The 13329-nt window shown below is 37.5% G+C and overlaps 1 protein-coding gene across 1 annotated transcript in view; it reads left to right on the forward strand.

Annotated features, from left to right (window-relative positions):
- The window catches only part of SLC13A1 (solute carrier family 13 member 1), a 112151-nt gene that overhangs the window by 63189 nt on the left and 35633 nt on the right, over positions 1–13329 (forward strand). Inside the window, exon 7 of the mRNA XM_045847691.1 lies at positions 10686–10837. Coding sequence (XP_045703647.1) covers positions 10686–10837 — 152 coding nt within the window. The remainder of the gene's footprint in view (positions 1–10685; positions 10838–13329) is intronic.

Consider the following 13329-nt stretch of genomic DNA (forward strand, 5'->3'; position numbering starts at 1 on the left):
ACCTTGAGTTTTTAATGTTTCTAAATTGTGATATTTGCATAGATATTACCCATGTGCATTAATGTATGTTTTAAAGGTCTTCATATAAGAAAAAAGTGTAGAAAATCCATAATGGGTAAAGCATGGCAAATATATTAATATTTTTTATTTTTATTTTAAATTTTATATCATCCAGTACAGTTTAATGATTGCTGTATTAGTATATATATGCATGTATTTTCCATTAAGCTTTTATATAAAATTAATTTTTCTTTGTATATTTGAAAGTTTTAATGTGACAATGGGAAGTTACATATACTTTACATCTTTAAGTTTTTTTTTAAAGTATATTTTATTGATTATGCTATTACATTTTTCCCAATTTTTCCCTCTTTGTCCCCCTCTGCCCTGAACCCCCAACCCACCAGCATTCCCCCACCTTAGTTCATGTCCATGGGTTGTACATATAAGTTCTTTGAGTTCTCTGTTTCCTATACCATTCCTGACCTCTCCTGATCTATTTTGTGCCTGCTAATTATGCTTCTTCCCTGTACCTTTCTAGCCCTATTCTTCCCCTCCCCTTCCTCACTGAAAACCCTCCATGTGATGTCCATTTCTCTGATTCTGTTCCTGTTCTAGTTGTTTGCTTAGTTTTCATTTTCATTGTTTTTCTTTTTTTTAGGTTCATTTGTTGATAGTTGTGAGTTTGTTGTCATTTTACTGTTCATACTTTTCAATCTTCTTCAATTTCTTCAATAAGTCCCTTTAACATTTCATATTATAAGAGCTTGGTGATAATGAACTACTTTAACTTGACCTTATTTGGGAAGCACTTTATCTGCCCTTCCATTCTAAATAATAGCTTTGCTGGATAGAGTAATCTTGGATGGAAGTCCTTGTCTTTCATGACTTCAAATACTTCTTTCCAGCCCCTTCTTGCCTGTAAGATTTCTTTTGAGAAATCAGCTGATAGCCTCATGGGCACTCCTTTGTAGGTAACTCTTTCCTTTCCTCTTGCAGCTTTTAAGATTCTCTCTTTGTCTTTAATACTGGGTAACTTAATGGTGATGTGCCTTGGTGTGTTCCTCTTTGGGTCCAATTTCTTTGGGACTCTCTGGGCTTCCTGGACTTCCTAGAAGTCTATTTCCTTCACCAGATTGAGGAAGTTCTCCCTTGTTATCTGTTCAAATAAGTTTTCAACTTCTTGCTCTTGTTCTTCTCCTGGCACCCCTGTGATTCGGCTATTGGAACATTTAAAACTGCCCCAGAAGTTCCTGAGCCTCTCCTCATTTTTTTGAATTTTTGTTTCTTCATTAGGTTCCGGATGGATGTTTATTTCTTCCTTTTGTTCCAAACTGTAGATTTGAGTCCCAGTTTCTTTTGCTTTATTTCACTTTGGGTAGCCTTCCTTTGTTCCTTCATTTTGCGACCAAGCTCAATCAGTTCTGTGAGCATTTTGATTACCAGGGCTATAAATTCTCCATCAGATAGGTTGGCTATCTCCTCACCGCTTAGCTCTTTTTCTGGAGTTTTGATCTGTTCTTTCATTTGGGCCTTATTTCTTTGTCTCGGCGCACCTGTTAAGTTGTAAGGGGGTGGGGTATTAGGTAGTCACCAGGATGGGGCAAGCCTTGCTGTGAGGCAGCCCTGCCTGTGGGGGAAGGGCCAGAGAGGGTACAATGCTGCTTGCCTGCTTAGCTCTAGCCACACTTTCCAACTAACCCTCCTGTGACACTGGGAGTTTCTCCCTCCCTGGCACCCCTCCCCCCATAGTCTGCGACTACCTTTGAGTTTTAGTTTCCTATTCTGCCAGCCCTGCCTCACTCTTGAGGTCAGATGCTTTGCCCTGGGACCTCTCAGTCAGTCCTGCCTGTATGGTCTGCCTCCTTGCCTCGGGGTTCCTCTGCCCGCCTGGCTGCCCATCTTCTTCCTACCAGTCTGGTTGAATGTTTCTTTAATTCCTTGGTTGTCAGAGTTCCATGCAGTCTGATTTTCTGGCACTTCTGGTTGTTTATTGTTTTTAGGCTGGTTGTTATCCTCCTTTTGGTTGTGTGGGAAAGCAAAGGGTTTCTACCTACGCCTCCATCTTGGCCGGAACTCCCTAAGTTTTCAGTCTTATTATCAATTTAGTAACATCCAAATTATACGTCACTCTCTGGCTTGTGGTTGAAGTCTTTCCTATAGTAAAATAACATTTAAGCCCTAAATTTCACTTTGTTTCATTTATAAGAATTTGTAAATTTACTTTGCTATTTTATTTATTTACCATTTATTTTTCAAATTTTCGGTGGGAGCTTTTATCATATGGAACACAAAATGTTTTTATCTAAGAAATATAAGGCAAGGAGACATTTGTAAATTAGTTTATTTGGGGTAAACAGTACATATTTCTGGGGGCTAACCTTTAATTTAGCTAGAAAATAAAAGGCAAATTACAGTTCTCAAGGTACCTGGCCCTGTCGTGCTAAATGCCATTCCCATATCCACGGTGGCTCTTAGCAGAAACTTTTCCCTGTCATGATTTCTCAAAAAGATCTTTCAGTTCCAACGTCCCATTCAGCTATGGAACAGGGTGATCCTTCTTTTGTATATTTCTTAAATACATCTAGATTTGTTTTTTGACAGCTGCAGTGTGTAAAACAGATCTGAAATAGGCCAGAATTGTTGCAAGGAGGCCCATATGGAGGCTATTACAGTCACCCAAATTCAGAGATGATGTCAACTTAGACCAACATAATAATGGGGATGAAAAAAATCACACAGTCCAGAAATATTTCAGTAGATAAGACTGAGAGGACTTGAATAATTTTTTTTTACCCTAGCTTTTATTTGTATTTCAATGATTTTTCTACTAATGTTCTTTTTATTTTTTAAAAAATATATTTTATTGATCATGCTATTACAGTTGTCCCAATTTTTCCCCTGCTACCCTGTTTACCCCTACCCTCCAGTAATTCCCCCACCTTAGTTCATGTCCATGGGTCATACATGTAAGTTCTTTGGCTCCTCCATTTCCTATACTATTCTTAACCTCCCCCTGTCTATTTTGTAGCTGCCATTTATGTTTCTTATGCCATGTACTTTTTCCCCTGTCCTCTCCCTTCTTCCTCCCAGCTGATAACCCTTCAATGATCTCCATATCTATGATTCTGTTCCTGTTCTGGTTCTTCGTTTAGCTTGTTTTTATTTTGTTTTTTTTTTTTTTAGATTCAGTTGTTGATAGTTGTGTTTGTTTTCATTTTAATATGCATAGTTTTGATCTTTTTCTTAGATAAATCCCTTTAACCTTTCATATAATAAGAGCTTGGCAATGATGAACTCCTTTAGCTTTACCTTGTCTGGGAAGCACTTTATCTGCCCTTCAATTCTAATGATAGCTTTGTTGGGTAGTGTAATCTAGGTCATAGGTCCTTGCTTTTCATCAGTTTGAATATTTATTGCCAATCCTTTCTGTCCTGCAAAGTTTCTTTTGAGAAATTAGCTGATTGTCTTATGGGAACTCATTTGTAGGTAACTCTCTTCTTTTTCTGCCTTTAAGATTCTCTCTTTCTATTTAATATTTGGCATTTTAATTATGATGTGTCCTGGTGTGGTTTTCTTTGGGTCCAACTTGTTTGGGACTCTCAGTGCTTCCTGAACTCTATGTTTATTTCGTTTGCCAAATTACGGATAATTTCTTTCATTATTTTTTTTGCATGTTTTTTATTTTTTAAATATATTTTATTGATTATGCTATTACAGTTGTCCCATTTTTTCTCCCTTTTATTCCCCTCTGCCCTGTACCACCCCTCCCACCAGCATTCCCCCCATTTAGTATGAACTAAATTGGTCATACATATAAGTTCTTTGGCTTCTCTCATACTATTCTTAACCCACCCCCCCCATCTATTTTCTACCTAGAATGTATGCCTCTTATTCCCTGTACTTTTTTCCCCAAACTCCCATCTCCCTCTGATAACACTCCATTATCCCACTGATAACACTCCATGTCATCTCTGTTTCTGTGAATCTGTTCCTGTTCTAGTTGTTTGCTTAGTTTGTTTTTGTTTTTGTTTTTGTTTTTTGATTCAGTTGTTGATAGTTGTGAATTTGTTGTAATTTTACTCTTCGTATTTTTGATCTTCTTATTTTTCTTAAGTTAAATGCCCTTTAACATTTCATATAGCAAGGGCATAGTGGTGATGAATTCCTTTAACTTGACCTTATCTGGGAAGCACTTTATCTGCCCTTCCATTCTAAGTGATAGCTTTGCTGGATAGAGTAATCTTGGATGGAGGTCCTTGCTTTTCATGACTTCAAATATTTCTTTCCAGATCTTTCTTGCTTCTAAGGTTTCTTTTGAGAAATCTGCCGACATCTTATGGGAACTCCTTTGTAGGTAACTGACTCCTTTTCTCTTGCTGCTTCTAATATTCTCTCCTTATTTTTAATATTGGGTAATGTAATTATGATGCTTGTTGGTGTATGCCTCCTTGGGTCAAACTTCTTTGGGACTCTGAGCTTCCTGTACTTTCTGGAAGTCTATTTCCTTTGCTAGATTGGAGAAGTTTTCCTTTATTATGTTTTCAAATAAGTTTTCAATTTCTTGCTGTTCCTCTTCTCTTTCTGGCACCCCTATGATTTGGAAGTTTGAATGCTTAAAGTTGTCCCAGAGGTTCCTAAGTCTTTCCTCATTTTTGTTTTGTTTTGTTTTGTTTTGTTTTTTTGAATTCCTGTTTCATTATTCTGTTCAGGTTGAATGTTTATTTCTTCCTTCTGTTCCAAATCATTGATGTGAGTCCCAGTTTCCCATCACAGCTGGTTTCCTGTACCTTTTCCTTGATCTTACTTTTCATAGCTTTCACTTTTTCTTCCACTTTGCCACCATACTCAACCAATTCTGTAAGCATCCTGATTACGAGTGTTTTGCACTGTGATAGGTAGGCTATCTCTTCTTTGCTTAGTTGTATTTTTTCTGCAGCTTTGGTCTGTTCTTTCATTTGGGACAGTTGTGTTGTTTGTTTGTTTGTTTGTTTGTTTGTTTTTGTCTCAGCACATGGTTACATGTAAGAGGTAGAACCTTAGGTATTCACCACGGTGGGGCAACCCACGTGGCTGTATTGTGATGCTGTACATGACAGAGTGGTCTAGGACAGAACAGTGACACTTGCTCAGCTCTTGGCCAGCTTTCAGTCACTATGTCTGCTTCCCACAGGCAAACTGGGCCCTTCTGGTGCTGATTCTCAGGTGGGTGGGTTTGTTACATTCTACAACCCTATGGCTGTTTCCACCAAACTCTCCTGTGAAACTGGGAGTTTCTTCCACTGCCACTACCCCCACAAGTTTTTCAGTCAGAAGTTCTGAGGCTTTATTTCTGGTGCTAGAACTCTGGGTTGTGCGATCTGGGAGTTGTTCCTCCCAGTTTATCCACACACAAATGTGGTACCACCTACTCTGCTAGTCGCCACTTGCCCCAGTCCTCCAGCTGCAGCCTTACTGCGGTTCCCCTCTGCTTCAGCTGCCCATCTCCACCCCTCCTACTGGTCTGGATAAATGTTTCTTCCTTAACTCCTTGGTTGTTGGACTTCCATACAGTTCAATTTTCTGGCAGTTCTGGTTGTTTTACATTTTTAAGTGTGTTGTTGCCCTACTTTGGATTATGTGAGGAGGCACAGTGTATCTACATATGCACTCCATCTTGGCTGGAAGACTCACCTTCAATTTTAAATGACAGCCTTGCTGGATAGAGCAGTCTTTGTTACAGTTTCTTGCTTTTCATCACTTTGAATATTTCATGCCAATCCCATCTGGCCTGGTGTTTCTGTTGAGAAATCAGCTAACAGTTTTATGGGAACTTCCTTGTAGGTAACTAATGGTCTCTCTCTTCCTGCCTTGAGTCTCTGTTTGTCTTTAGCTTTTTTAATTTTAATTATGATATATCTTGGTGAGGATCTCTTTGGGTTCATCTTGACTGGGATTTTCTGTGCTTCCTGAACTTGTGTGCCCTTTTCCTTCACCAAGTTAGGGAAATTTTTAGCCATTATTTCTTCAAACAGGTTCTGTAGCCCTTTCTCACTTTCTTCTTCTTTTGGTATCCCTATGATTCAGACATTGTTATACTTTATATTGTCCCAGATGTTCCTTAGACTTTCCTCATTCTTTTTTAATTCTCAAATCTTTTTGATGCTCTTCTTGTGTGCTTAATGTTATATTGTCCTCTAAATTGCTGATTCGATACTGTGTTTCATCTAACCTGCTGTTGATTCCTTCCAGTGTATTCTTCACTTCAGATACTGTATTCTTCATTTCTGACTGGTTCTTTTTTATGGTTTATGTGTCCTTATTAATGCTTACTATCTCTTTGTTAGAGCCTAGGTATCTCTTTGTTTGAGTTCTTACTGAGATCATCCATTTTTCCCCTAGGGTCATTGAGCATGTTTATAACTACTGTTTTAAACTTAGCATCGGGTATCTTAATTGCTTCCATTTCAGTTAATTCTTTTTCTCTTGTTCTTTCACTTGGGACATGTTTCTTTGCCTCCCTATTTTGTCTCTGTGCATTAGGTAAATATGCTATGACTCCCAAACTTATAATGGCTTTATGATGAAGGTGTATGGTTGGGCTCTGTGGCACAATCTTCCAGATCACTTGAGGTCCTTGCTCCAGGAATGTTTTTTTGTGGATTATGTCTACCCTCCTGTTGTAGTTGAGTCTTGAGTGTTGTAAGCCTGTTCATGGGTGGAGTTAACCCTTCAGGTTGGCTGACTATTAGTAAACCCAAACCTTGTATGAGATATTATTCAGGTACAGCCCTCTGAGGTGAAGTTGTTCCCAGAAAGTTCTGGTGCCTACCAGAATCCCCCCTTGGGTGTGCCTCTTGTGTGGCTAGTTGGGTCAAGCTCTGGTATGGTCTGAAGCCCACCACTGGCTGTTTTGTTTCTAGGTTCACTTGGGTGGGATTCAGGTACCGGTTGATGTTGGACATGTGTAACTGGCCTGGGTTAACTGTCTGGAGCTACCACACCACTCATTCTTTGTGGCTGCATCTACTGGACCTAGGTGTGAGTGAAGGGGCCAATCTGTGTATAAGGCTCAGCCTCCTCCAGATTAGAACTGGCAGCAGATCAGTCTCGATGTGGTTTCTTCTGTAAATCCACGGTTGTAATATTTGAGTTTCAGCCAGGCTTCAGTTGGTTATTCAGGTTGACTCTTCTATAATTTAGCTTCAATTCTGGTTTGGGTCTGGGAGCAGGTGAGTGTAGTTTTCATCTACTCTGAAATCATCTTGGAATCTCACCTGGTATATTTATATTCATTAAAATAATAAAAATATATGAAGGCATTATTTATAAAAATAAATGATACTCTGAGAGGGAATAAGTGCCTATGACAGAGTTTCAAGAAATTATGGTTTGGAGGAAGGATAAAGGAAAATGTACTGGTAAGAATGACAGAGGAACATGCAGAGATGTAGAAGAAAAATGAGAAGGGTGAGGTATCAGGGAAGTTCAAAGAAGAGTTTCCAACCGGAAGGAATGATTAACTCTTTTAGGTGCTGCCAAGAGGTACACAAAATTGAGAGAGAACTGTATGTATTGGGTTGTGTAATATGGAGGTTATTGATAATCACAGCAAGTACATTTGGGTGGATTGAGGAGAAAGAAACTAGACTGCAGTGGTTAAAGAAATGGAGTCAGTGAGGTACACAACTCTTTTGAGTAGTTTAGTTGTGAAAATGGAAGTAAGTGAGGGCAGCAGTTTAATTGAGAGGAGGATTAGATTTTCTCTTCCTTTTGTAAAGGGGACTTGAAAATGATTAAATGTTGGTGAGAAAATTGCAGTAAAGCCTATTGTATAAGGGTTTTGAGAAGTCCTGATTGGGGTCCAGAAATAAAAAATTGAAGGAGAGACATTACTCTATTACATATGTAGAAAAGGAGGAGAGGGCAGGCCAGATGCAGGTTGGTTTCTGCCTTCTGCCAGAGTGAGTCCTCTGGCTGCTGGCATCTATTTTTCCTCTTGAGGCACATCTACATGCAAAGAGTTAGGGGAGCATTGAGAGGGAGGTACAAAGAGAACAAGGAAGTTTTTGATTTTTCTGGTGAAGACAAGTAGAGCAATTGGGTCAGAGAAACAGTAAGGTAGAGAGGCAGCTAGGACACTGTAGTTGAATTTTGTGGCCATGGATGTAGGGAACCCAGTCTCCTCTGCTATGTGTGTCATTCCCACCAACAGTGCTTGGTTGTTCAGAGGCAGACATGACACAGAGAAAATAAATGGTTGGGCTCATCCATAGTTGAAATTTTGCTAAATAACTACCACTTAAAGAGATACAATGAAGAGTTTAGGATTTTGTTTAAAAAGTCATTGAAAGTGGTGATGGTTTCATGGGTGTATATTTATTCCTACGCTCATTGAATTGTATACATTAAATATATACAATATTTTACATGTCAATCATACTTCAATAAAATGGTTTTAAAAGCTTGAACAAATATTTTCTTTACCATGGAATCTGAACTGGAAAAAAAAGGAAGCTGACCTATCTGTTGGGAATAACTAAATGCTTCAATGACCTAGACTAGCCGATAGAGTTGAGGGAGAGAAGGGATATAAATAATTCAACAACAACGTTGGGAGATAAGTTGGTGGTAAAGGAACAGACATTGTTAATATGGTAATACAATGAAACTCTTCATATCCCTGAGGAACTATAATATCAAGCGTATACCATAAGTATTCTCATATTGCACTTAAACAGGACTTACAAAAAAAATGACCAAAAATCAGTTCTAGTGTTCTAAAGTTTAAGTTTGAACACTTAAACTTAGTATTCAAAATGAGAGAAGGCTGAGTGATAGTCTACCTCCTTTGGAGCAAATTGGAATATTTTCTCAAACCTCCCCTAACCTGTACCACCAAGGGGGAGAGAAGGGAAGAGCCTCCTACTTATTTTAGGATGGTGAGTTAGAGAAACCACCACTTGGAGAACTTGAGAATTTGTTCCCTAGACTTAGAAGATATTGATGGACCAGGTTTGGAAACACTCTTGAAATTTTTGAAAGTGAAAGGCAATGACTGAAGTTCCTTGCCTAATGGAGTTTCAGCTGCACTTTTATTGCCAAAAAGGCAGAGATGTCCATTTCTCGTGAACCAAATGTCAGGAACATGTGGGAAAGGGGTGTTTGAGGTCATTTGAAAAGGAACTTTCCTCAAGAGAGCTTCTTGACAGGGCAAGTTGACCTCAGCATGAAGAGATGTAGGTGGACCATCACATGCAGAAATCACCGGTGTGTCACAGCTACCAAGTGGAAGAAATGAATTACTTACAAAGGAGGAACATGACTCTAATGCTATTATTTTAGTGATGGAAATCTGTTAGGAATCCATAAAAGAAATCATAAGATGTAGGAGCCATTTTTCCTATCCATCAAGACTGAAGGGTACCACTCATCTCCTGATCCTGTCCATCCTCTGCTGTTCCAAAATTGAAGGACTTAGAAGCTGACACTAGCAAGTTGTGGAAGGAACTGAGCCAGGAGAGAGAGATAAAGCCAAACCCACAAACCTCTTTCCAACTCTCAGCTTTTAAGCAGGCAGATCTAGGGAAGAAGGTTTAACTTTAAAGTTGCGACTTTTACTATTAAATGAAAGACTTTTCATTTCAACTACTCAAATGAGGTGCTTTTTTTAATACTAAATGTTATTGACAGATTTTATTAAACAAAGTGACCAGAAAAATTATAGATTCTGCCCTATATTTCACCCCAGAGATAGCAAAAATCAGGCCAACAGAGTGTGTTTATATAGGCTATGGGTGAGAAAAGGAATGAAGTGGCTTTTGTCTTTCACCCTACAAAGTCCTATACTTAAACAAAACACATTACATATAGTGATTTCCAAGATGGAATCATTTGAGAATGTGCTGTTATCCAAAATGGACTATAGGAGACAGTGTTCAAGGCAGAGCAGAGTTGAAGGTCTCTGGAAATGAGGTAGAAAAATCTGTAAGGCCAGGATATTTGAAGAATTATTCAAGAACAAGTTATAATTATCCAGCCACCAAGGTAGAGAAACACTACAAAGAGTGTCTAAGGAACTTACTGCCATGTGCTACCAATTCAGCAGAAAAATAGTAGAAAGATTTGGGAGTGAAGGTGAAAAGGGAAGAAAGGAGGGAAGAATTGGTTGGGGAATAAATGAAGTATGAGCAAATGAATGAAACTGTCTGTAAAATATTTCAATGGTTTCAAGTTAAATATTTTTATTGTTACATTTCTATTGATGGAAAGATAAATGCTGAACTATCAGGTTGTCATAACAAAACACCATAGATGGGTGGCTTGAACAGTGTGTATTTATTTCTCATAGTACTTGAAATAGATATCTAAGTTCAGGGTGCAACAGGATACTTGTCTGGTGGTGGCTCTCTCCTTAGCTTGCAGATTGCCACCTTCTCTGTGTTCTCACAAGGCAGAGAGATCAAGTTCTGTTATCTCCTTTCACAAGAGCACTAATCCTATCAAACCAGGGCCCCACCATTATAATCTCATCTAACCCTGCTTAACTCCCAAAGGCCGAATTTCCAAATACCATAACATTGTGGCATAAGGTTTCAGCATATGAAATTTGGGGGGACACAAACATTCAATTCATAACAAAGTTATTACTGCTTGTCATGACTACAAATAGAACCGTTCTCATAATACATTTTCTTATTTGACAGAATTCAGTTACAAGCACCAAATATCGAACAAAGGAGAACCACATGATGTGTAAACTTATGTGTTTGTGTATTACTTACTCTTCTGCCATTGGGGGACTGACAACCATCACTGGTACCTCCACCAACTTGATCTTCGCCCAGTATTTCAATTCGTAAGTAATATTATTGGACTGGTGATTTAATAAATGGATAGCACACAACTAACCTAATTTAGAGATTCCAAGAACAGAGATGCTCTATTGGGTTAATTCTCCTCTGTTCCCATCAGGACATTCATATGTCTAGAGGCCTTCCTTTCTATTGAGAGTTAAATATGGAAGACATAATAAATTAACAGACACCTACAGATTCCCCAGGTCCATTCAGAAGAGATAACTTCTGGCTGCCCATTCTGATCAAACAGGGAAGGTGTTTCAAATTACAAATAATACTACAAATTGTAGTTAGAGGAAACAAAAAAGGGTTATTTGCCTGGGACAATTTGCATAGAGTTTGGGAAATGGCACTTGAACTTAAACGATGAATGCCAAACAGAGGTACTAATTATAAAATGAAGAATTAAGCAATTACAAGAAATGACAGTAATAAAAGTTTTCTAAGGAACAGATATATTACCCTAATGTAAGTCTGGAACTGTGTTATCACTCCATCTCAGGAAATGGGAAATCTATGGACATATCAGAGCACTTGGAGTAAAAATCCCACAATATTCAGTCACTTACTTTGTGAATTTGAACCATAAAAAAGTACATTACTCTCTAAGACGTAATTTTTAAAAACATCTACAATAGGCAAAGTGCATATGATTATTGTGAGAATTAAATGAGGTAACTATGTAAAATATTTGACACTAGGTAAGAGCTATTGAAACAGCAGTTTGAAAATCCGGGCTTTTATGTGAGAGCTCAAACTGTTTCTACACCCCAAGCATATTTTCAAGCACTGATAGGACATTATTGTCAGGGTTCCAGGAAGATGGGCAGCACTGAGAAGTCCTGAAACAGGATTTAGGTCCTTCTCACAGAAAAATTAGCATTCCAGGCAAGAAACCTACACACCAAGAAGTGGATTCATAGACTATGAACTTACTAAAATTATTCCAAAATGTTGTGCATGCATAGCTTTTCCAGGAAATTCAAGATTCAAAAGATAGCACTCTTTGTTCCCAGAAGAATGAGAACTCGCAAACAAAGAAAGCTGGTATAGCAGTTTAGGGACCATACAACACAGACTTCCATGTGTACTTACTGTTTCTATGAGTACACAGTCATCATGTGTAATCAACAGGCGACTTAGAAAGGAATCTTTGAAAGACATTTGGTTTGTAAGTGGGAGGAATCTGAAATTCACAGGCTAAAGATGATTTTTCTCCCAATTCAAGACAGGAAATATACTTGATCCCTTTCTGAAAGTAGATTTCTGTCCTTTCTCATGAGTTCCCCTAAGAAAAAGATTCCACATCTTAGTCATCTCTATAAATCTCTTTTTCTGAAATTTAGACCAAATTTTTATTGTTTTATGCATGATGATGGTAGATAACTGCTGGTTTCCTCTATTCCCATGTAATTAATTCATATTGTCAATGTAATACATATTGAGTTTGCCTTTGGTTTTCGTTTTCTTGCATTATGTACCAACCAAATTTTTTTCTTTTATCTAACTGTTCCCTTCACACTTTGAATGTATTCATCCACTTGCAATGTACACATTGAGACCACCAGATAGCACTTCCAGCAAAATGTTTCAGTGACTATTTTTCCTAATTGTCTAATCTTCTAATTCTCAAAGTCATGGGAATTTAGCCAAAGTATTCTTTGAATTTAGAAAATACTTAAATGTACTTTGAATTTAGACATATTCCCTCAAAGTTTGTTTTAACATTAGAAATAATATTAAAACTAGCAAAAAACCTCAATGCATCCCCTATTGATTGAAGATATTAAGCTAGAAGAGGGAAAAATACCTTTATGTGATAAAATATAATTGATATTATTAAACAAATTAATTTTTTCTTAAATACTGTCCCTAAAAAATTTAACAGCATCCCAAAGCAATAATGAAATAAGTGGTTTAATTTTATTAGGAAAAGTTTCACAAACTTAGAACTGCAGGAAATGAAAGGATTTATTTTTGTCCAGATGTTTGGAGCTGGAGAGCTAATTTCACCTTTTCCTCTTGACATTTTTTTGAGCAGTATCAATGATTATTTTGTACAAATTATTTTGGGTCTCACCCAGCTTAAAAGGGTACATGAGCCTGAGAATCAATGATTTCCTATCATTGACATTTACAGAAAGGCACTATCTTATAAATAAAGTGTGGGAGGAAAAGATAAGATAACACATTTTAAAGCCTTATCTATCTATCTACCTATTTTTCATATATCTATTTATCTGCCATCTGTCTATCTATTACATATACTATATATAATGTTTCTCTTCTATTTCTTACACAAAGAAATAAGAACTATAAATTCTGAGAAAGCTAAATTTTATTCAGTGCAAATAAAAACACTTTCATTCACTCAGTCAATCAACAAACATTTGTTGAAGATTCACAATGTGTAAGGCTGTTTGGAATTCTTTTGGAGAATGAAAAAAATAAAACCTACCAGAAGGAAGAGTCTAATTGTCTAGACAAAATA

This window comes from Phyllostomus hastatus, unplaced genomic scaffold (genome assembly GCF_019186645.2).
Source record: "Phyllostomus hastatus isolate PE091 unplaced genomic scaffold, TTU_PhHast_1.1 phas_contig_118, whole genome shotgun sequence".
Lineage (NCBI taxonomy): Eukaryota > Metazoa > Chordata > Mammalia > Chiroptera > Phyllostomidae > Phyllostomus > Phyllostomus hastatus.